Raw genomic sequence first — 25289 nt, forward strand, 5'->3', positions numbered from 1 at the left:
CAGAGTTGGTGGGTAGCCACCTTGAAGGCATCAATGAGTTGGAGCGTTGGCAATCACCCATTCCTATGCCAGCACTTAAGAACAGGATTAAACAAGATCAGATCAACCACACTGCAACTTATTGCAACCGTTAGGGCATATATCGTCGCACAAAAACTAAGTATGAATCAGCCCTGAACACAACAGGCGACAGAATGAAACTGGCCCCGTTAGTTGGGCAACAAATGAGGCTTACTCTGAGTATAATTAAGGCAATATTATTTAACTTGGTTTCACAAACAGATGTACAGATGGAACATTTGGATGAGAACCGCCAGAAGTCACTTACCAGGCTTGAAGTCTCATCCTCCCTACTTTCATAAGATCACCGGCTGAATTCGTAGAGCAATATGGGTAATGGAAATTTTGATAAAGAAATAAAATAGGCACTATCTAAAATAATGAAAGTAGGATTCTATAATATGAGAGGAATTTGCTAATATTTGTTAAATGAGAAGAATCTCTGTTCAAGTATATATTCTAAACATTTTTATTTATACTGAGGTGAACCACACAAATAATATTCTATCTCAACATGTGAGCAAAAGAAACAATTAAACTGACACAGTTATGTACATTATATGCCTTCCTTTCTTGAAGTTGTCTTGGCATAACGAGTTCTTGACGTACACCAATTCACTCGACCAACATACACTGATATATGAATTTATTTATTTATTAAAAAAAAAATGGATACTGAATGGTGTCCTTTATTTGTTAAACTCTCGTCACAAATGGATATTAAATATGGTTCCGGTACCAGGGATCAAACTCGAACCTCCTGGGTAAGAACCAGGTATCCTTTATTTACTAGTCATGATTTGGATAGAGAGAAAAAAAAATTTAACACAATATAAGCACATCTGTTATACACACGAGATTGCATTGCCGAGTATCGAACATGTGATCCATTTGACCACGACAAATGTATATTTACATTGAACACTTACGATGAACATACACGCTGAACATATATGTGCGTATCTTGGGTTTACCTAACATATTATATATTTAAAGAAAATCAGTCAAAGCTGGAATCAAACCCAAAACCATAGTATACTTTGGGAAATAATAAAACACACAGAAACATACATATAAAAAAATATCAAATATATTTACACAACACATCTTGAAGATATGGCTTAACCAAGCCATAATATCTGGTTAAATCTTCGCTCCAGCATCATTCGAACCAACAGGCTTTGGCTTCCAAGGTAAAAATTTTTGGTCTCCAATCAGAGGCTAAATTAATGCTTAGCATGAGAAGGGATCTATCCTTCACAAAATCTGGAAATTATCCGTGTTACTCGCAACGTATAATTAGAATAGGATTGAGACTACTTTGGTAAATGAAAGGAGCTTGGCCCGTTAACATCGCTTTGCTGGAAACTGCAAAGTTTGCTCGGCCTAAAGTCGACCGGCATATACCTGTCAATCACAATAACAGCTGTAAGCAGCCCTAGGCTCGGGACACCATAAATCGCCCGTCACTCTTTCTTTCATTTCCCTTACATATCATCTCGGCTTATCGTCAAGTATGCACTCGCTTGAAAGCCATTATTTCTTATTACTCGTTATCTGGCTATATGTTCAGCCCAATTTAATAGCTCACAACAGCTATAATTATTTATTCTTCCTTATCACTCCAACAACAAAACATGTTACAGCTTCGCCCTCCCGTGTCTTGCCATCGTATCTCAATCCGTTCATTTAATTCACAGAGAAGACTCCATTATTTCAGGCTATTTAATTCTTCTCACATTTCATATAGAATTATAAATTAATTACACCTCGGTTTGGATCAACTCCAGTGATTATCTAATATTATCTGGGATTACAAATACCTGGATCGCAAACGTGTAATTTATATCTAAACTACTCTGAAGATCTTTACCACACGAAGAAATATAAGTCTAGCTAACTTGCCATTCTTCCCAAAGATAGTTCATATAAGCTAAGAACTTTGAAGTCTATATCATAATTCATGCAAATGAATTTTTGTTAAATATCAATGATTATCTTAAAAATCACTTGATGATCCTAACTAATAATAATTAATCTTTCCCAGTCATACGCGCATAATGTTCCCTACATATTTAATATTTAATTATGACATTATAATATTTACAAATATTATTATTACTGGCATGCATCTCTCGTGTTTAGGGTATATAAATGTATGTACTTAACACTTGGTGAGTAAGGCTTGCTGTCATCTAGGGTACATCTTAGATCTTTACACGAACATGATGAATATTCTTGTTCCTAGTAGTTCTTGGTTCTTCTTCATACGACGATCCATGACTCGAACTGCTGTTTTCTCAGTTGAATTTCGGGACGATCCTTGTAAAGCTGATCGCAGGCACTCAGGCGCGACTCTTGTAGGCTCCGAGTCTTGGGTTCGACGACCACTCACAACATACAGAAAAATGGATAATGAATTATCGAATACTGTTTTATGCACTTTCAAAAGGGGGCCTACTTGTAACAAGATCCACTCCTAAGTTGAAATAGATTAACGTAAGTAGTGATAAGTTTGTAAAAATCACTGTTCATTCCCTGACCGTCACACAGACTATCACAACGAATGTCCCTGGAGGATGCGAATATTAATTTTGTCAAGAACAGTTATTTAATTTTTGCTAAAATGTCACTTGTTCTTAAATACTCAGGAGCGGTGATAATTAACCCCTGTATATTAATTGACTATCTCACCACGCCAAATAACCTGAAGCGTTTGCCCTCCGTTGGTGATAGCACCATAAGTCATAACTAACTATCTTCCATGATTGTGATGTTAAAATGCCAAATTAAGGCTTCTATTCGGCAATTATGTACATTAACTTGTACCACACGGCTTATTCCGTAAAAATATTAAATTACATTGATGTGTTTCTTCAATGGCACAACACTTGGTACACTGATATCCAGGTCCACTTCTAATATGTTGAGCTGCAACTACACAGACGACAACAAGATAATGTGTTACCACTGCAGCTACACGGATGAGAATGAGATACAGTATCTGGGTCCAGGTCATACTTACAGCCTCCGGACAAATGGTCAGGGGGGAGATGAAATATGTCGCTGCTCAAAATATCGGTCCGGTAATCGGAGTCTTTGAACGACGTGATAACAGTCGAATTAAAGCTTATGACTTCTACTTTCTACTGAACATATGTGAAACCAAAGCGATCAGTAGGTTATTCATAATTTCCAAAGCGTCCTTTTGGAAAATCATGTGTCACGTTTCATCGTGCAATTTCTCCCACTTTTTTCCACATGTTGTCATATTTCAGTAGTCGCCTTTGATCTGCGTACTACTGTATGATAGGCGTCATTACTGATCCATATTTAAAGTATTGTATTTATATGCATTGACAGTCAGCCTAAAATACATTGGTTCGAATGGGACCTGATTTATAAATTTAGAAAAATTATTTCATATAGAAGTATTCTTCTTCTTCCTCTTTTTCGTAAATTATGGTGAGGTGGTACTAATGAATGCGGTGTTGAATTTATAGTGGGCATTTATTTTTCAAAAGTTCACACACCGTAATTTGGCCCAGTCTCCAAAAACCTCCATCTCCATGCGTAGCGTTATCTTCTCTTCTTGCTCGCTCGGAAAGAGAGCGCGGTTTCAAGGCTAGCAATACTGCGTTGCCCTCTTCTCATTACAGCGTAGGAAAAATGCTCCTTCCGGACTGGCGCGTCGCGGATCATATCCCGGTTTGACATACAGAATGCTAACTGCTGCATTATATGTCACAGGATGTTGCGGAAAATGGCATATATAATTAGCCAGACCTCCTAACATATCCATAGCATGATGGTGAACGGTCACATTATAATATTAATTCTCTACTTAAAGCAGGAAAACTAAAGAACTTGACAGACAAATTAGATAAACAGAAAATTTTAGTAGCAGGACTCCAGGAGATGAGAAATACTACAGAAGGACCATTCGAATCTCAAGGCTACAGAATTTACAACGGGAAACCTGGACTAAGGGTTATGAAACAATGTCCCCAATTTGGAACTGGGTTTATAGTCAATGTGAAAATAATAGATTCGATTGGCACTGCTGGTGGCTTCAAAGAGCCTATGCAGTGGCCTCCACGGTATGCACTAGCCTTGCGTCTTGGGTGGTGTGCTAAGTCCCAACTGATGAGCCTAACTTAGCACACCAGGGCGAAACGCAGGCAACCAAGAATGAGTTAGCTGGAAAATTTATAATGTCCAATAACGGACCATTATATTGGTATTATGAATTTACTCATTCAGGACAAATATTTTAGGTTCCCTATGGGAATCAACATCTGCATCATTTGATGGCCAGGCAGGCATCTAGTTTTGGAAATGAGACATAGCTCTCATAGTGCATTGGCACTGCTGGTGGCTTCAAATAGCCTATGCAGTGGCCTCCACAGTATGCACTAGCCTTGCGTCCTGGGTGGTGTGCTAAGTCCCAACTGACGAGCCTAACTTAGCACATGAGGGCGAAACGCAGGCAACCAAGAATGAGTTAGCTGGAAAATTTATAATGTCCAATAACGGACCATTATATCTTTCGTTGAAATCAAAAGTTTAAACGTAAATCTTCTTGAATTCAGTTCGTGAAAATAAATATCACTGATCCTATAGTCTTTCTAACTTTTGTGAAAACACGAAGTGTCAGTTCTTCACCTAAAGTCTTTCTAAGTATTAATTCATGAAATGAACACACACTTATAATTAAAAATTGAAATAAGAATTTAAATTTCTGTTGAAAGTTTCTCAGTTTGTTAGCCTTGAAATATAGAACACTTGAAAACCTTAAGAGTTCTTCTATGTAATATGAATATTAAATTTTGGAAAATAAATTTATTTAAAGATGAACTTTTGAGAAATGATGAAAAACTACGAAGTACTGTTCACAAGCAGCACTGAGAAAATCACTGTTCAAGATTGATAAGAAAAAGTCAGTCAGTTTGTGACTACTCACTTAGTAAAGAAAATTTGGCATACAAATGTTGATGTGGAGAATGGGAGTCTGGAACATTCCGCGGAGTGCGGACGGAGACTCGAACTCGATGTTCCACGAAGAAACCATGTTGACGTCCCTCGATGGGTACCATAGATGAGATGATGTTTGAGGTAGCTGGATCTTGTAGAATTTCATCAAGATTTCCGCTGCTCGTGAAGGTGATTTTAGCACACGGAAAGTTCAATTGGTGCAAGTAGTAATTACAGATGCTATCATTCACTCTCAAACAAAGTTCAGTTCGTATTTTAATTTTATGACGTTAATTGAATAATTACAGTCCTTGCTGCATAAAACACTATTTAAAATCGTCACTGAGAACGTCCATAAATACACAGTTCAAACACTTGAAAAAGCAACGTGTAATAATTCTCATCACAGTCTCTGATCACAGTCTCTGAATCACTATCCTAGCAGACAACACTGATTTTTTGGTAGTGATAATATTATATTGCCTTAGAAAAAGTTCTTAATATTCACCAAGTTCTTTCATAGGAATCTCTCGCATACTGCTCTTCCTCACACAGTCCAAGTATGACTGGAGTAAGTCATGTCCTAATATGGCACGAACACTACGTAAATAAAGAGAGACAGTTCAAGGATGTACTGTATTAGAAAAAATGAGTCCTAGAATAGTTAGTTATTGTACATGACAGTTTCTGTTTATTGTAGTAGTTCAATATTATGTGAAATTAACTAAGTCCACACGTCATGTTCTAGTCTGTGAATATCAAATATTTGACTTCGTACTTCAATGATTTCACACGTGTTATATTTTGAAATGTCTGTGAATTATATCGTAGTCGCAGCACGATAAACTAAGTACAGTGCGACTTTTTTACAAGTGCGACGGCGATTGATTATCCCATAATTTCGTCTCCACGAAACGCGGCGGAAGGTACTATCTCCGAGACTGCACTGACAGACTGTACAAGGGTCAGTCTCCCCTCTGTCTCACTTACACACACATACTGCACTGCTCTGCACTGCTTGTCAGCCTTGACATATTGGCCTATATATCTGCGCCGGGAAGGGTGGTGTTCTGAATCATGTGACCGAGTGTGCTCAATCTTCATAAACTTTATATTGTTATAACTCAAAAACTACTGGACAGATTGCTTTGAAATTTACAGATTTTACTTTTACGATGTCTGCTACAATTTAGCGTTGGTCCTGTTCAAATTGGTTAAGGCGTTAAAAAGTTCACAAAAGAAAAATTATTTCGAGAAATGTCTCTAGGGGAGGCAAGTTTCATGCGGTAGGTGACGTCACTTGACCTCGCCTGGCTCGCTCGTGGAGTCTGGTCGTACTGGAATGTTCCTTCGCTCAGCTGTTCGCATGTCGGACGGAAATTGTATGCTGAAATAAAGTTTTTTCAATTGATTTGTGCCAGGGCCTAGGCCTTCCTGGTACAATATATATATATATAGAGAAGTCACACAAAACATAAAACTGACAGATAACTTTGAAGAACTGGTTCCAATTATCAGGCAACAAGCTGAAAATTTAGCCCCATTGAACCTCAGAATTTGACAAAATTCATGAAGAAAGACATCAGGCATGGTTAAAATTTCAAACACACAAAACAGAAGAAAGTGCAACCAACCTCAAAAATATCAGGAAAAAGTTCACACAAATTATCAGGCAAACCAAGAGACGATCACAGAAAGATCTAATCAACTCAATAGAAGAAAACTACCACAAAACCAATTCCAGAGACTTTTACAAAATGTTTGGAAGACAAGTACAAAAATTTGCCCCTCCCATGTTAATGCTGAAAAGTGAGGATGGAAAAACGACACATAATGACAAGGAAAATGCCAAAATCATGGCAAAAGCATTCATTAAACTTTTGAATTGTGAAGAACCCCAGGAACATTTAGCAATTAATACAGACACGCCCATCAAAACCTTGCCTGAACTCATAAACCCCCCAACAATCCAAGAGGTGGAAACAGCACTGAAAGAGTTGAAAAATTATAAGGCATGCGGAGAAGACCAACTTTTCGCAGAAATGTGGAAATATGCCAGTGATACAGTTCGAACATCCTTACTCGTGGCCCTAACAAAAATCTGGATTACAGAAAAGTTCCCCGAACATTGGACCACACCCATAATCCACCCTCCCCGCAAAAAAGGAGATAAAAGCAATCCAGATAATTAGAGAGATATCTCTCTCTTAGACTGCACATACAAGATTTTCTCCAGAATCCTATACAGGAAGATCAGAGAGCAACTAGAGGGAGAATTAGGTGAATACCAAGGAGGCTTCAGACCTTGGAGAAGCTGTGCAGGACAAATCATCATTTTAAAATTAGCCATAGTATATTACAAGAAGCAAAACAAACCTCTTGCAATAACCTTCGTGGACTTTAAAAAACTTATGACCGTATCCATAGACCTTCAATTTTGAAAATTTTAAGAAATTTTGGGCTCCATCCAAAATTAATCAAATTGATTGAACTCACCTTAACCAACACTAAATCAAAAGTCAGGTTCAGAGGGGAATTCTCTGAGCCATTCATCATAAAAACAGCCTTAAGACAAGGAGATTGCTTGTCACCACTGCTGTTCAACTGTGCCTTGGAGTATATAACGAGGGAATGGTACAAGAGTAACCCAAAGAACATCCGAATTGGAAGACCCAAAGACAACAGAAGTTTAAATTGCCTAGGATTTGCCGATGACCTTGCTCTCTTGTCCAACAATATTCAGGAAACCAGACAACAAGTTATATCACTACAGGAAATAGCACAGAAAATTGGTCTTGGAATATCTTTTGAAAAGACAGAAATCATGTTTACTGACCCACCACTCATAAACAAAATTGCCATAGGAAACCAATAAATCAAAATTGTAGATAAATTTAAATATCTGGGAGAAATCATAACATATAACCTCAATGAAAAGCCAGCATGGCATAACAGAATAAATAAACTGACCAGAGCACAATATGTCACCAAGAAAACCTACAACAAAAAGGGCCTGTCAATAGCAACAAAATTAAAACATTACAAAACACTCGACCAGAAATAACATACGCAAGCGAAACCATCTTCAAAACAACTAACACTGCACAAATAGACAAAATACTCAAGATAGAGAGAAGAATCATTAGAACGTGCATCAACAAATCATACCAAAAAGATGGACACTGGAGAGTAGCTTCTAATGAAACAGTCTACAAGGAAATAGAACCAGTAATGAACACAATCAGGAAGAAACACATTTAATTTTTTTGGACATCTAATCAGGACACCAGAGAACAGGATCATCAGGAGAATAATAGAAAAATTATGGAGTAGTAAGTGCAACATTAAGTGGATTACAGAAATCAAGGAAGATATGGATGAACTACAAATTACAGTGGAAGACCTAAGAAACAGAACTGACAAAATCAAGATACTCAAAGACAAACAAACCAGACTGCAAATCAGAATCAACAAACAGACAATAGGAAGGGTGATTTCTTATGAAGAAAGAAGGATAAGATTAGAGAGAATGAAGAAGTACTGGGCTACAGGAAACTGAAAAATTATTTGTATAAAGTTGGCTAGAGTGGTCCATTGAAGGCCATAAAATGTAAATAATAATAATAATAATAATAATAATAATAATAATAATAATAATAATAATAATAATAATAATAATAATAATAACACTTTATTATACTTAACGCCCTGTGGCCAGAGGATACCCATAGCCTCATTGAACAGTTTTGCTATAGTTTTGTTATCACACTTTTCTAGAACATCACAGTGTAAGAGAATCCGTTTACAATAATCTTTGCTTAACAAACCAATGATTACGTTGCCAATTAGCCTGCCTTCTTTGTCTGTTGTCTTATCAGTGGAAACCCAAATTGGACCGTCTTTGATCTCTTGCCTTATCTTCCGAACAGTTTCATCGTATATGGCTGAACAGTACGTTTTTCTGAATGTTGAATCATTTGGGATGGATCGTTTAATATATTTCTCGAGGAATTCCCTGAAGCACTGATTATTCATTTTGAAGAGAGGTATTTTAGCAGAGATGAGAGCACGGCAGAGATCGGTGTTGAATTCAGACGTTACACTGGAAGTTGCTGGTTGTGTCAGAAACAACTGTCTCTGCTTGGAATCTTGGAATCTCGTCGTTTGTTAGCCTGGTGTTTACCGGTTGAAGCACTCTGTTGCACAAGGAACCTCTGAGTAGATCTCAGTGTACAATGACACAAATTACAAAAGAATATCGTGCTGTCAGTTGATAAACCATCTTCTTTAAATTCTGATACGTAACTTTTCAATTGTAAACTGGTTGACTGAGTTACTTTAGGCATATCGTAACAATGTTAATGTCTTCAGTGAATATAAATATACAACTGCACACACTGAATGTACAAGAACACTATGATCCATCTCACTGCTAATTCAAACTGTGAATGGCTGGTAGTGAACTAGATGGAGTTATGAAGCAGTCAAAGGGAATGCCCGAATTACGAACTAATCCGGAAACCACTAGCACATCGTCGATGAATGAGATTTCCCTAGTTACGAAATTATGGCACAGACACTGTCGATGTTATGTAATGCAGCTTATCAGTGCTGTAAGTGTGATTCAGTCACGGTACTGACCGACTGATCTCCACCACTTCCGGGTTCAACCTCTCACTTTCTTCGCACCGCTCATCAGCTTATTTTATCAGCCCAGACGTGGACAGGCATGATAATGACCTGCACACCAGTTAAAATATTCTTTTTCGAATATAGATTTTTAATTTATTTCTCCATTATTGAGAGGACTGCTAATTTAATATAATTTAATACTTTTTAGCCGAAATATGGACTATATTGATTTTAATGACGAAGAATATGGAACATATGTACTAAACTCCAAAATATAGAAAAATATGGAAAATGAATACTCCATTTTTCAACTCCACATGTCATGATTCGTAAAGATAATGCAAAATATAATTAATTTTAGCTTCCTAAAGAGATGTATTTACATATAAATCTGTACCCCGATGATCACCAACATATAATGTGTGTTTTGTTTGTGCAGAGTGACCTTCTGAACATGACGATATATGACATGGTGTACGAGGATGACCAATCAGCTCTGTACAATTTGTTGCTAAATCCTGCCAGTAGTAGTGATCCTGCGCATTACAGTGAAGGAAAGGGTGAGTATTAGTAAGGACTTTTTGTTTTTTTTAGTGACTTGTAAGTAGAAATTTCCACTCACCAGAAATATGCCCAAGTTTGAATGCTATTACTAAGAAATTGCATACTTGCTCACATATGTTGCTGGGAATGGCAGTTAAAATTTAGTTTATCATTAGAAATGATGAGTAGCTCCATTCAAAACAAATAGACTGTAGCAGGAAATATGATGCTTAATGAGAGATGAAGTCAGTCAACTTCTATTAGGAAGGGGAGACTGTTTTTGTAAATATTTTTCCCTAAATGATGCCTCTTCCAACAGAACAATGATGAAGTACCTGCATATAACAGTCTCAGTGTCAGGGGCACAATAACCTAGAATGGATTTTTATCTCATGAGATGCAAAGATCATCAACTGTACTGGGTGAGTTGGCCGTGCGGTTAGGGTCGCGCAGCAGTGAGCTTACATCCGGGAGATAGTGAGTTCGAACCCCACTGTCGGCAGCCCTGAAGATGGTTTTCTGTGGTTTCTCATTTTCACACCAGGCAACTGCTGGGGTGGTTGTTGTATACAAGGAACTTGATATACAAGGCACAACATAAAAGTTTATTGCTTCAACACATTTATACAATATGTACATGAAATAGAACGAAACTTTTCTTGAAGCTTGTTGAGTTGCACAGGTTTAATGTTAATATAAGGTAGTAGGCTGAGGGCATGAGTATTATTTACATAGGTACAAATGGCGATTCATATATACATTCAATCTTGTCTTGATGAGACAGTCTGTTCAAATGAGAGAATGTTCTTGATAGTCGAAAACTATCAGTCATGTATAATAACAAGTGGAACTTGTAGAGAGAGTTCGTATTAGCAGAATGCTAACAGGAGGCGTATAACTTGCAAGGAACTTGCGTCTAATGTTCACATATAGCAGAATGCTATGATTGCAGTCGGAGCACTGTAGGGGACTTGAGTGAGTAGCAGAATGCTTGGATGGGTGCTCGACGTGGCTACGGGATGCAGGATAAATGAGGCAATGTCCAGAGGTGAAACCTCACGGCCAGGAATCAGTCCACCTATTCAGAACACATTTTTAAGAGGGTACCTCCGTGTCTGACTTGCGGTGTAGTCTGGTCGTTGGACACTGTAGGAGTCCTGGAGAGGCTAGAAACATCGCTCCTTTTATAGCGCTGGCTGACGTCACAGACGATCACGTCAGCGCACTGCAGTCTGCCTCATGGTCTCTGGAAACATCGATGTGTCGGGCGGGCTGCGGAGATTGTAGGCGCGCAGTACACACACAACAGTTGTACCTTAATTAAGGCCACGGCTGCTTCCTTCCCACTTCTAGGCCTTTCCTGTCCCATTGTCGCCATAAGACCTATCTGTGTCGGTGCGACGTAAAGCAAATAGCGAGAAAAAGATCATCAACTGTATTAACTAATTAAGTCATTTGTCACTTGTTTCTTCCTTTCCAATACTAATATTAACTAATTAATTGATTGTAAACAATTTTTGTTTGGTATCACTAACCTATGGAAATTCTGAACCCAGTAATGCTTCTAATGCAGTAGTGTGTAATTGACAGATGCTCCCCATCTCATCAGCTATTCATACAATAGCCTGTATGTTATACTTTTATCCAATCCAAATATCAACATAAGTTAGTAAAATGTAGTCCAGAACAACAGACTACAAATTTTTTAGTATCATGGCCTTGTCATTATGGATGCTTGAAATTGGATGAGTTATTCAGAAGATATACATGGGTATAATAAACAATATTTTTGTATAGATTTTCTAGACATCACCATTGTGATGCACATTATGTGCAATACTGCCATCGCACAAGGCTAGCTCATTCTGTTGATCAGTGATGGTGTGTTACTATCTGGACTTCAAGTTCATGGGTTCAAACCTGGCAGATAGATTTTTTTTGAAGGGTGAAAAAAAGTTTGTTGGGATGTAGCTTCATTCAGTATTGTCTTGTAAAAAATATCTGGTGTTGCCTTCAGTGTTAAACAACAAAATTAATTGAAAGTCAACAGTAATTTACCCAATAAGGTTTCATTTTCACTGCCATCTGGTAGAGTAAATTTGAGTTTTGAAACTGAGACACAGGCAGCCTAAAATGCATAAAATCACGATATCTACACACAGTAGCTGAGGCTGTACTACTACCACTGCCGCAGCTGCTGGACACACCGATGGCAGGGTATGAGTTCATCACAAAGCATTCGGCGCAATGGATTCTTTTGTCAGCAGGGTACAGTGCAGGCGAAAGGTGTTCATATCATTGCATTGGACTTTGCACGTGTACAAGGCTAGATTGAACTTAAATACCGCTTAACACAATCGTTGCTGGTGACCAGAGCGAGCTGCGTGCCTGTGAGGCTTTCTATTATTTTAACTATTATGGTTTGCATTCGGGAGATGGTGGGTTTTGAACCCCACTTGTTGCCAGCCCTGAAGATAGTTCTCCGTAGTTTCCCATTTTCACACCATGCAAATGCTCATGCTGTACCGTAATTAATGCCACGGCTGGTTCCTTCCCACTCCTAGCCCTTTCCTATGGCTTCTCGTCCACTGGAAGCGGAAACCTGCGAACTGTGAGTTTGAACAAATCTGTGCAAAATCTGTTCGTCCAAAATCATGTGTACGCTATCGTCCTTTGGCTGCGTATTTGGCCAAATTATTTACATATTTAGTAAGTGTATGTGTGAGATGATGGCGTCTCCTGAAGATTTGTGTGAGCTCTATGCATTAGATACACTTCTGCTAGCGAGAAGAGGAGCTAAGAAAAGGAGACAGGAGTGGGTAAATGATGTTATCGAAAAGGCAATTGTTTGGTGAATTTTCAAATATATGGGCTGATCTGGAAAAGGATGAAAGACAGTACTTTGGTTATGTTCGCATGACATGTGAAACCTTTCGATACATAGTACAAAAAGTACAATATTAGAACAGTAACTTTCGAGAAACTGTTTCACCTGAAAAACGTCTAACTGTAACTTTGAGGTAAGCAAGGTTAATTTTGAAATGGGAAGTGGAGAATTTCTCCCCCTTATATTTACCTTTTCCAATTTTAACATTAATTTCCTAATTCCCAATCAGGCAAAGGAAATCCTCTCTTATCCGAGAGTATGTTTTGTAACAGTCCGACTCTGTGGTATAGTGGTTAGCGTGAATAGCTGCCAGCCCCGGAGGCCCATGTTCGATTCCTGGCTCTGCCACGAATGAAAAAGTGGTATGAGGGCTGGAACGGGGTCCACCCAGCCTCGGGAGCTCAACTGAGTACAGGAGGATTCTACTCCCACCTCGGCCATCCTCAAAGTTGTTTTCCTTGGTTTCCTACTTCTCCTCCAGGGAAATGCCGCGATGGTACCTAACTTAAAGTCACGCTCGCCTCCTTCCCTCTTCCTTGTCTGTCCCTTCCAATCTTCCCATCCCTCCACAAGGTCCCTGTTCAGCATAGCAGGTGAGGCAGCCTGGATCAGGTACTGCTCCTCCTCCCCAGTTCTATCCCCGACCCACTGTCTCATGCTCCAGGACACTGCCCTTGAGGCGGTAGAGATAGGATCCCTCACTGAGTCCTTGGGAAAAGCCGACCCTAGAGGGTAAACAGATTAAGAAATGAAGAAAGATGTTTTGTAACAGCGAGAGGTAATAGAAATAGTGGAAATGATTCCCTCACATCAGTGAAGCCTGGTTCGAGCAACCATAGCACATGGGAGTATGTGTGGAGTTTCTTTGTCAAGTCACAGTATGATAACATTTATCTGAAATGAGAAACTGCATCTTTATTTTCTATAATTCTAACACTGGAGGCAATGATTTATTTTATACAGCATTTTTAGAACATATTTTACAAAACATTATCAGACGTAGGTATGAAGTGATTGGACAGGAAAGTATAAATATTGCTAGAGTTTTTAATAAGTAATGTAAATTCGTGTCCTAATCTGGAGGTGGTGCAGCTCTGTTCAGGGACACCCCCAATGGCGGTGAGCTGCATGTAGCATTTCAACCACATACCAGCCCTCCTGCCATTCTTAAATTTCTAGCAGTACTGGGAATCGAGCCCAGGCCATCGAGGACGGCAGCTAATAACTGTTACGCTATGGAGACGGACAAAATTTTTAAAAAATTACACTTTGAACTTGTGTTGTAAAGAATCTTCAGATACAAGAATCAAGTAAAGGGGTATAAAATGAATAACTTTATAACATTTACCTGGCTGACCCATTTCTCTCACCACCTTATTCCATAACAACTTTTGCACATCCCACATGTGATAATGAGACTCTTGCTGGTCCCACAAATACTTCCCATCTTGTAGCGGAAGTATCAGCCTTTCAGCATTGAGGATAAAACGCAGCTCTTCGGCCAAAAAATCGAAACCAATCTGGATAGTTCGCAGTTTGCAAGTATTCGTGCATTCACTGACGAACAGCGCCGGTTTCAATGAACGCAGTCCTGCTTGAATTCAGCGGTTAGGATCGTTTGTCCATTTTCGTGCGTGTTCGTACAAATTCGTCATCGCAGCTTTTTGCAGGTTTCCATTTCCAATGGACGAGAGCGCTATCCCTTTGTTGCCATAAGGCCCTATCTGTGTCGGTGTGACGCAAAGCAGCTTGTAAAAAAATTAAAAACCATTATGGTTTATTTTGGTCAGTATTGACTTTTATCTAAAAATCACAACACTGAAAAATCTCTGGTAATGTTATGTTTCTGCCTTGTCATTACTAATTAAAAACTATTTGATCCATAAATGGAACCACTTTCACTACCATCAGGTAGAGTAAAATTGAACATTCCACCTGAGACACAGGCAGCTTAAATGATATAAAATAATTATATCTATCTACACTCCATAGCTGAGGTTGTGCTACTGCCACTGGTTCTGTACACACCGATAGCAGGGTTGCAAGTGAATCACCAAGCATGTTTTGGAAGGTAATGGCATGGGATACTTTTTATTGCCATTCATTATAAAGGGTTCCTTGCAAAGTATAGTCCAACAAAATGGCTGCTGATGCTCAAGTTGTACAGAGCTTTGATCCATTTCTGGATTAAATAGTTTCTTATTACTATTGACAAAGTGGAAACATAACATTACCAGTGATTTTTCAGTGTTGTGATTTTTGCCCATGTGGTTGTCGCTTATAGGCATGCTTTACCTCTTGCTGAATAGCGTGAATTACCGGGCAAGTTGTCCATCCTGTGAGCTCGCATCCGGGAGATAGTGGGTTCAAACCCCACTGTCAGCAGCCCTGAAGGTGGTTTTCCGTGGTTTCCCATTTTCACACCAGGCAAATGCTGGGGCTGTACCTTAGGCCATGGCCGCTTCCTTCCCATTCCTAGGCCTTTCCAGTCCCATCGTCGCCATAAGACCTATCTGTGTCGGTGTGACGTATAGAAAAAAGTTCCCTTCATATCTGAGTAACAGGAGATATTTTTGTTATATCTTTAGATATGCTACATTTCTGTAATCCAGAAAAATACAAGTGTATTCTCTCCATGAACGCAACCCAAGGTGATTTTGATATTGAAATTAGGGCTCATTACCACATGATGTAATGAGTATTATAGGAAGTGTTAAGGTCAGGAAAGTTGTTGTCCAATTAGTGCGCAATGCATGAATCGGAAATAGGACTGGTACTTACTATGAGAGATGACAGTGGCAGTGCGAAAGTACTAGGAAACAACAGCTCCTACATCGAACATATCTAGATACCAGAATCTACAAAGGGTGAGCTAATGGCATAAATTACTGCAAGTCTCAGCATAACAGTTCATTTTATTAAGTTTTATTTCATTCAATTTTTATTTTGTATCTGTATGTTCATTTTTTGTAAATACACCGCAATGTTTATCATCCTAATAAATCATGATTTTAATTGGTACTTTCATAAATACTTGTTAATGATCCTTAGTTTCCTAGTTAGAGTGTACTTAATGGTTAGTGTTCTGGGAGTATCTAGAGTCTCATTACTTATTTACTATTACTATTAACCACTAATAACGTCATCCGCGGGACCCTACTCGTTCAGCCGGTTTGACGTACCACAAACGGCCGGTGCAGGCTGATGTTAGAATGCCTATTACTCATGTAACACTGCTGCTTTGCAGGATTTGTTTTCACCTTATGAATCAAGAAGTTTCATACTTTCATGCCATTTCTGTTTCATAATTAGAACTAATATGAAATTGATCAATATCTGTTGCTTTTGAACCATATCCATAAGGGATAGAACATCACACGCTCCATTTAGTTTCCAGGTATTTGCTTTAGAAGGTATCACGTCCGCTCCTGCCATCTCGAGAATATTTTTTGAACTATACCTAACTTGAAAATTTTTGCCACTTATGAAGGGGAATGGTTCATGTTTGTGGGTTACTGTAGTCACGTCCTAGTTCGTGAACCATGGGCAACGGCTGAGTGGCCTAGTAAGTGGTCCTGAGAGTCGGGATACCAGTTCCTATGGAATGGGAGTGGGCATCTCGGACATATTCTGAGTCGTGGCCTTCCTTGTGCTCAGGCGGCTAGGACTATACAATTCACCGGTGGTCCATAAACCGTTAGAGGAGAGATCCTCACTTGGACTATGTGCAAATAGGGCAGCATCGTGCTTCATGAATTTACCGAGCTCAGAACACTTTAAGCAAGCCTCGGACCTATGGCAATAATGGAGTCCCACTCCCATTTGACAGGCGAGGGACTCCTTGGAAACAACTTGGAGAACAAAATGGAATTCGATGGGGAGCTATCAATATTAATGGGGCTTATGGAAGAAAGAAGGTAGAACTGGCTGAGTCAGCAAAGAGGATGTATCTGGATGTGCTAGGAGTAAGTGATATTCGGGTAAGGGGAGATAATGAGGAAGAGATAGGAGATTATAAAGTGTACTGGACGGGTGTTAGAAAGGGAAGGGCAGAGTCTGGGGTAGGGCTCTTTATCAGGAATACCATTGCACGCAACATAGTTTCTGTTAGGCACGTAAATGAGCGAATGATGTGGGTAGATTTGTTAGTGGGAGGAAGTAGGACAAGAATTGTGTCCGTGTATTCACCATGTGAGGGTGCAGATGAGGATGAAGTTGACAAGTTTTATGAAGCATTGAGTGACATCGTGGTCAGGGTCAACAGCAAGGATAGATTAGTGCTAATGGGCGATTTCAATGCGAGAGTTGGGAATAGAACTGAAGGATACGAAAGGGTGATTGGTAAATGTGGGGAAGATATGGAAGCTAATGGGAATGGGAAGCGTTTGCTGGACTTCTGTGCTAGTATGGGTTTAGCTGTTACGAATACATTCTTCAAGCGTAAGGCTATTCACCGCTACACATGGGAGGCTGGGGGTACCAGATCCATAATAGACTATATCTTAACAGACTTTGAATTCAGGAAATCTGTTAGGAATGTACGAGTTTTTCGCGGATTTTTCGATGATACAGACCACTATCTGATCTGTAGTGAACTAAGTATCTGTAGGCCTAGGGTAGAGAAAGTGAAATCTGTCTGCAAACGAATAAGGGTAGAAAGTCTCCAGGACGAGGAAATTAGACAGAAGTACATGGATATGATTAGTGAGAAGTTTCGAACAGTAGACAGTAAGCAGGTTCAGGATATAGAAAGTGAATGGGTGGCATACAGGGATGCTGTAATAGAAACAGCAAGGGAATGCCTAGGAACAACTGTGTGAAAGATGGGAAAAGGTGAACATCTTGGTGGAATGATGAAGTGAGAGCAGCCTGTAAACGTAAAAAGAAGGCTTATCAGAAATGGCTCCAAACAAGGGCCAAGGCAGACAGGGATTGGTACGTAGATGAAAGAAACAGAGCGAAACAAATAGTTGTTGAATCCAAAAAGAAGTCATGGGAAGATTTTGGTAATAACCTGGAAAGGCTAGGTCAAGCAGCAGGGAAACCTTTCTGGACAGTAATAAAGAATCTTAGGAAGGGAGGGAAAAAGGAACTGAACAGTGTTTTGAGTAATTCAGGTGAACTCAATAGATCCCAGGGAATCACTGGAGAGGTGGAGGGAATATTTTGAACATCTTCTCAATGTAAAAGGAAATCATCATGGTGGTGATGCAAACAGCCAAGCTCATGGGGAGGAGGAAAACGATGTTGGTGAAATTATGCTTGAGGAAGTGGAAAGGATAGTAAATAAACTCCATTGTCATAAGGCAGCAGGAATAGATGAAATTAGACCTGAAATGGTGAAGTACAGTGGGAAGGCAGGGATGAAATGGCTTCATAGAGTAGTCAAATTAGCGTGGAGTGTTGGTAAGGTACCTTCAGATTGGACAAAAGCAGTAATTGCACCTATCTATAAGCAAGGGAACAGGAAGGATTGCAACAACTATCGAGGTATCTCATTGATTAGTATACCAGGCAAAGTATTCACAGGCATCTTGGAAGGGAGGGTGCGATCAGTCGTTGAGAGGAAGTTGGATGAAAACCAGTGTGGTTTCAGACCACTGAGAGGCTGTCATTATCAGATTTTCAGTATGCGCCAGGTAATTGAAAAATGCTATGAGAGGAATAGGCAGTTGTGTTTATGTTTCGTAGATCGAGAGAAAGCATATGACAGGGTACCGAGGGAAAAGATGTTCGCCATACTGGGGGACTATGGAATTAAAGGTAGATTATTAAAATCAATCAAAGGCATTTATGTTGACACTTGGGCTTCAGTGAGAATTGATGGTAGAATGAGTTCTTGGTTCAGGGTACTTACAGGAGTTAGACAAGGCTGTAATCTTTCACCTTTGTTGTTCGTAGTTTACGTGGATCATCTGCTGAAAGGTATAAAATGGCAGGGAGGGATTCAGTTAGGTGGAAATGTAGTAAGCAGTTTGGCCTATGCTGACGACTTGGTCTTAATGGCAGACTGTGCCGAAAGCCTGCAGTCTAATATCTTGGAACTAGAAAATAGGTGCAATGAGTATGGTATGAAAATTAACCTCTCGAAGACTAAATTGATGTCAGTAGGTAAGAAATTCAACAAAATCGAATGTCAGATTGGTGATACAAAGCTAGAACAGGTCGATAATTTCAAGTATTTAGGTTGTGTGTTCTCCCAGGATGGTAATATAGTAAGAGAGATTGAATCAAGGTGTAGTAAAGCAAATACAGTGATCTCGCAGTTGCGATCAGCAGTATTCTGTAAGAAGGAAGTCAGCTCCCAGACGAAACTATCTTTACATCGGTCTGTTTTCAGACCAACTTTGCTTTACGGGAGCGAAAGCTGGGTGGACTCAGGATATCTTATTCATAAGTTAGAAGTAACAGACATGAAAGTAGCGATAATGATTGCTGCTACAAACAGGTGGGAACAATGGCAGGAGGGTGCTCGGAATGAGGAGATAAAGGCTAATTTAGGAATGAACTCAATGGATGAAGCTGTACGCATAAACCGGCTTCGGTGGTGGGGTCATGTAAGGCGAATGGAGGAGCATAGGTTACCTAGGAGAATAATGGACTCTGTTATGGAGGGTAAGAGAAGTAGAGGGAGGCCAAGATGACGATGGTTAGACTCGGTTTCTAACGATTTAAAGATAAGAGGTATAGAACTAAATGAGGCCACAAAACTAGTTGCAAATCGAGGATTGTGGCGACGTTTAGTAAATTCTCAGAGGCTTGCAGACTGAATGCTGAAAGGCATAACAGTCTATAATGGTAATATATGTATGTATGTATGGAGGGGAAGCACCGAAAGCAAATACTACGCATATGTTTTTTTGCTTCACAGACTACCGGCTGCTCATTCACAGAGGAATGGCTGGGCCGTCTCATTCTCTTACGGCGTGGAGATTATTGGTTTGATAGATGGCAGTAGTGGAAGTGATGTATCGGGAAACAATATTTTCGGTAGTGAACGTTCACTGACTATGCATAGCAAGAGGTTTCTGGAGAAGTGGCAGAGAGCGCAGATGAAGAAGAAATATGCTAGGCCATAATAACTTCATCCATTGATCAGTGGTTTTGGCGAGAGGTGGATGTCGTCCCAAGCACATAAAAGATCCCCTTCATGGGTCTGCCAGGTACAGGAAAGCATTTTGCGTCTATTTTAATGTTTTTTGTTGCTATTTTTCAATGACAAAGTGATTGACCTAATTGTTCAAGAAACAAATAGGTACGCGGCAGAGTATACACTTGGTGCGCCTTTGAAACCAAGGTTGCACACCCAGAAGTGGAAGCCACTGACGGGAGGAAATTTGTGTTCTTGGGGCTTGTAATATTCATGAGGACAGAAACCCACCCTGAAGAGTTTCTTCACCAGGGATGGATTTTTAGAAACCCCTACATTCCCTCAAACAGTAGTGAGGGGCAGGTTTGAACTCATCTTGCAATATTTACATTTTGTTGATAATAACACAGGATACAGAATTGGGACCTAAAAAGCTTTCCAAAATTCAGCCTTTCCTGGAATTTATAAAGGAAAATTTTCAGGCGGCCTACATCCCCACGGAAAATATTTTTGTGAATGAGCCCCTTACACTTTGCAAAGGCAGATTTGGGATAAAAATTTATATTCCCTCATATATTTTTGTAAATATTGCGTGTGACTATGGATAACCCTTAACAGCATCTGCATCTGTCACATATATTGCTCAAAAACATGATCTTGATCTCAGTAAGTAGTCCTAAAATTTTCATTACGTTATATTTCGTAGATTTAACATTATGAATTCTTAAACTTGATGGTGTGTAAACTTTTGCTGAGCCTCAAATTAAATACTGCATGAGAAGTGAGCAGCTCTGGATTAAATTGTCGGCTTGAGGGGTTAATTATCAAGTATTGTCTTCAAGCCATATGTTTGAAGGCTGGCACCCAAGAGATATTGTTTATGGTGGTGGTGGTGGTGGTGGTGGTGGTGATTATTGTTTTAAGAGGGAAATGAACGAGTATTTATTTATATTAAAATTAAGGTGACCCGGCACGTCACAAGCTCTGGAAAGACAGATGAAAGGGAAGAGTGGACAAGGAAGACCAAGATTACGTTGGATGGTCTCTGTGAAAAACAGCATAGGAAAACGGAACCTGGACTGGAACGCAGTGTTGGATGAGCAATGGTGGAGAGATAGGACAAAGTGTAGAGGAACCATATTTATCCCTAACTCGTGTCAGCTGGAAAAGGGGAAATGGTGTTTGAGATATAAAACCACATGGTCATCAGTCCATATCTGCAAGGAAAATTGTGAAGATCATTATAAAAAAAGAAAATTCAAGGAAGAATGATAGCTTGAAGAGTAAGACAAGAGGAATTCATTGAAGGAAGGAAGGAAGGAAGGAAGGAAGGAAGGAAGGAAGGAAGAAAGACTCCCTTTACGTTAGGTGCCGTAATATCATACAGAATAAAACTAAATGTTAAGACCTACATGTCAAAAGATCATAAAATCAATCAACAATTACATTACATTTACCATTCTTTATTGTGATGTGCTTTGTCCCTTCTGCTGGCACTCATCTCTGATAGATGGGATTACTTCTGTGTCCCGAGTAAAACAACCTGCCGCAATATTAGTGGGAAGTAGCTGGGGAATCAAATAACTGTCTTTTTTAATATGCAGTTCCTCTGATTCATATATGTTCTGATAACTACTGGTACATGACACACTGGTTCATCGTAGTATTTGATCCCTACTCTGAGGCGCTGATTTGAATGAGCAGTGTGTGAACTTAATGGAATACAGCAGAGGAGTGTTCATGGCTCTCTGCAGTCTGGTCATTCCAGCTCTGGAACTTGGTACTGTTAGAACGCCAGTGTACTACTATTAGTTAAAAGTGAGAAACTGTGACTTTTTTATTTGATTAAGCATTTCATATGGTAGCATTGCAATTAACCGCAACAATCATGTCGGTTAATATTGTATTCTAAGAAGAATACTGGCGTCATTTTTAATGACGTATGTCGAGTTCAATTTATTTCTTGCCTGTGTCTGTTACAGCATTATAGGAAAATGGATGGGTGGAAAAAGGTAATCATTCACACGTTAGGGGGTTGTCTCGTTAATGATGGGTACTACAGCTAGTCCAGTGTAAAACTTCCTCAATGTGTACATCTGTGGAAGGATTGTTTGTTATTGCTTCTACCAAATCTACCACCATATTTTGACCATAACTGGTATTGTTTGGAGATCTTAATCTGCATTTTCATCATTAGGACAAAGTCTGTGCCAGCACCACTGTAGTCACTTCTTTCACCTAATTCCATGCTAAGGCAGTTGCAAAAATTGCATCTTTGACATCAGCTGATTTTTTAAGTCTGTTACATCACATTCAATGTCCAAAAGTGCCTTGTGCAAAATATCTTCTGTAAAAGCACTTGAATTTTGAATCAAACCTTGATCTATCAGATGAATCAAGGAATTGACATTTAGTGGTAGGTAAATTGCAAAGATACAGTATTGCTGCAAAATTAAAGCGGAAGCAGGAGAATGAGCGGTACAGATGTCTAACAACAAAAGCGCTTGCTGTCTTCTGCATTCTGTGTTTCTGAAAGTTTTCCTTTATTTCTAGAACAAAATTATGGTAAAACCAGTCCTTAAAGAAATCTGCTATCATCCACAGATTGCTCTGTGCTCATAAGGCACAGGCAAGTTTAAGACTCCTTTTAACCCTTAGAACTCATATGTCAGAAATGTTCCAACATCGTGATTTTCTGTTGAGCTCATATGTTGGAAGTGTTCCGACATCATGTTTATTACAAGAATAATGTGCTATAATGGAAGAATTTAAGTACTTTCTGATTCTCGGGCAATACCTAGACTTTAGAGAATCCATGGCCTACTGAATATTATTCTCAGCGAGTTTAGGCAGGCGTTCTGCGGAACGTATATAAAAGGCTGTGTTTACATTAGGAAGGCATAAAATGGCCTTGCGATACTTAAGTAGTCTGAGCAGTTTTGATATTTGTATGATTATAAATGATTTTAACTCTAGTGAAGATGATTGTATTTTGAACTTGATTTGGGTAGCGAGTATCATGGTGCTTCAGAAGTATCCAGTGAATCTGAAGTTGAAGAAGGCTCCAGTTCATCAGAAGATGGCAACTCTGACTGGGTAACCTACAAATCTGCACACAATGAGTTTATGAAATTCCCACATAATTTGACTCCAGGTTTCCAACCACCACCTGGTGAGCCTCTTTCAACACCGAGAGATTTTTTTAGGTTATTTTTCACAGATGATGTATTGAAAGAGATACTGGATGAGACAAACAGTTATGCTAAACAAAAAATCCAGCAGAACACGCCACTACAGAAGAGAACTTTATGGACCGCTTGGAAGGATGTAAGCGTGGATGAGCTCAAAGCATTTCTGGGTGTAATTATGAATATGGGAATGAACTCAAAATACAGAATGCAGGACTACTTTTCCGAGTATTGGCCTGAGAAATATCCATTTTTCAAGGATGTGTTTAGCAGAGAATGATTTTTCAAATGTTTTGAATGTTCCACATCACACCGACCCCAGTGCAGGCCCCACCAGAACAAGAGGGGATAAAATCTGCAACCTAATTCTATACTTGGAGGAAAGCAAGTTTCAAGAGTTGTATATTCATAACAGAAAGATATCAATTGATGAAAGTATTGTTAGTTTTAAGGGTAGAGTCATATTCAAATGCTACAATCCTCAAAAGCCAAATAAGAGGGGGCTTTGCATATATGTTGCTGCAGATCCTGCTACAGGTTATCTGTGTACATTCATCCCATACTATGGTTTTACAACTACAAACTCTTTCTTTGATTATTCCTGGCAAGCCCTGTACAACAAGAATTGTGATGCAGCTTTGCCAACAACTCACTCAGGATTTGACTGGGACTAATGGATTTCATATCTTTACTGACAGATTCTACACAAGTATGGATTAAGCAGAGCAACTGTACAATAATGGTTTCCATTTAACAGGAACAATACTGATGAACAGAAAAGTTCTACCTACTGAATTGAAAGGAAGGAAACTAAAAGCTATGTAGAAGCATGAAGTAGTTGCTTACGGAAAGGAAGACAAGGAAATGGTACTGGCATGGCGTAACAAGAGAACAGTAACAGCACTTAGTACATGGCACAACAATGAGCAACAGACGTTCATACCAAAGAGACACAAAAGTGTTGATCCCATCCTTAAGCCCACTGTCCTCTGTGACTACACAGAGCACATGGAAGGCATTGATACTTTTGATCACTATACATCTTCCTACAATTTTGGGAGAAGGTCTGTGACGTGGTGGCACAAGCTCTTTTTCTGGCTCTTCGTGTTGCCGGTCAATAGCTTTCTGCTGTACAGTATGCAGAGACATAAGGAACAGAAAAAGCCCTTGAGACAGAGAATATTTAGAAAACAGCTGGCAGTAGAGTTAATTAGAGATGTTCGTTACACCAATTCAAGAAAGAGAGGACGTCCCAGCTCAAGTAATGATGAAGAGCAACTTAACGGAAAGCCACATTTTATCTGCCCACAATCCTAAAAAGAATATGAAGGACAGTGCTGTGTGCAGTAACAGACAGAAAAAAGGAGGACAGAGAGAAATCCATTTCTTCTGTTACACCTGCTCAAGAAATCCAGGCCTTCATGAAGGTGATTGCTTTGAAAAGTACCATACTAAAAAAGTGCACAAATTAATAGACACATGGGCATTGGTAATTCTGTATATTCATTGTCTGTGTAATCATGTAATGTCTTTTATTCCAGCTTGAGTTTTGTAAATAAACTGTTTTAGCCCTGAGAAAAGATAGCAGTGGTATAACCATACATTTCCAGGAAAACAAATACGAGTAAATGTAGGTGACCAGCTAAACAAATTTGAGTGCTAAGGGTTAAAATCCTAGGTTTATTTTATTTATTTACCCATCACGACAGCTGTCAGCCGATGGTCACCACAAGCATTTGCACCCAACAAAACAGTCAGTCTGTCTTTATTTTTCTTAAAACCCTTAGCATATTTTTCATCTCCACCTGTGTTACGACCGCTCTACTACATCTTACCTTCTGCCTTCTGTCGCATTCATCTGCTTGCTCGCCCAGCTGTTCACTAACTGGCCTGTTCTCCGGCACTGTTGCTGCTT

The 25289-nt window shown here is 39.3% G+C and overlaps 1 protein-coding gene across 1 annotated transcript in view; it reads left to right on the forward strand.

The window, feature by feature from the left end:
- The window catches only part of Clk (circadian locomoter output cycles kaput protein Clock), a 938225-nt gene that overhangs the window by 482459 nt on the left and 430477 nt on the right, over nucleotides 1–25289 (forward strand). The window contains exon 7 of the mRNA XM_068225986.1: nucleotides 10106–10226. Coding sequence (XP_068082087.1) covers nucleotides 10106–10226 — 121 coding nt within the window. The remainder of the gene's footprint in view (nucleotides 1–10105; nucleotides 10227–25289) is intronic.

This window comes from Anabrus simplex, chromosome 2 (assembly GCF_040414725.1).
Source record: "Anabrus simplex isolate iqAnaSimp1 chromosome 2, ASM4041472v1, whole genome shotgun sequence".
Classification (NCBI taxonomy): domain Eukaryota; kingdom Metazoa; phylum Arthropoda; class Insecta; order Orthoptera; family Tettigoniidae; genus Anabrus; species Anabrus simplex.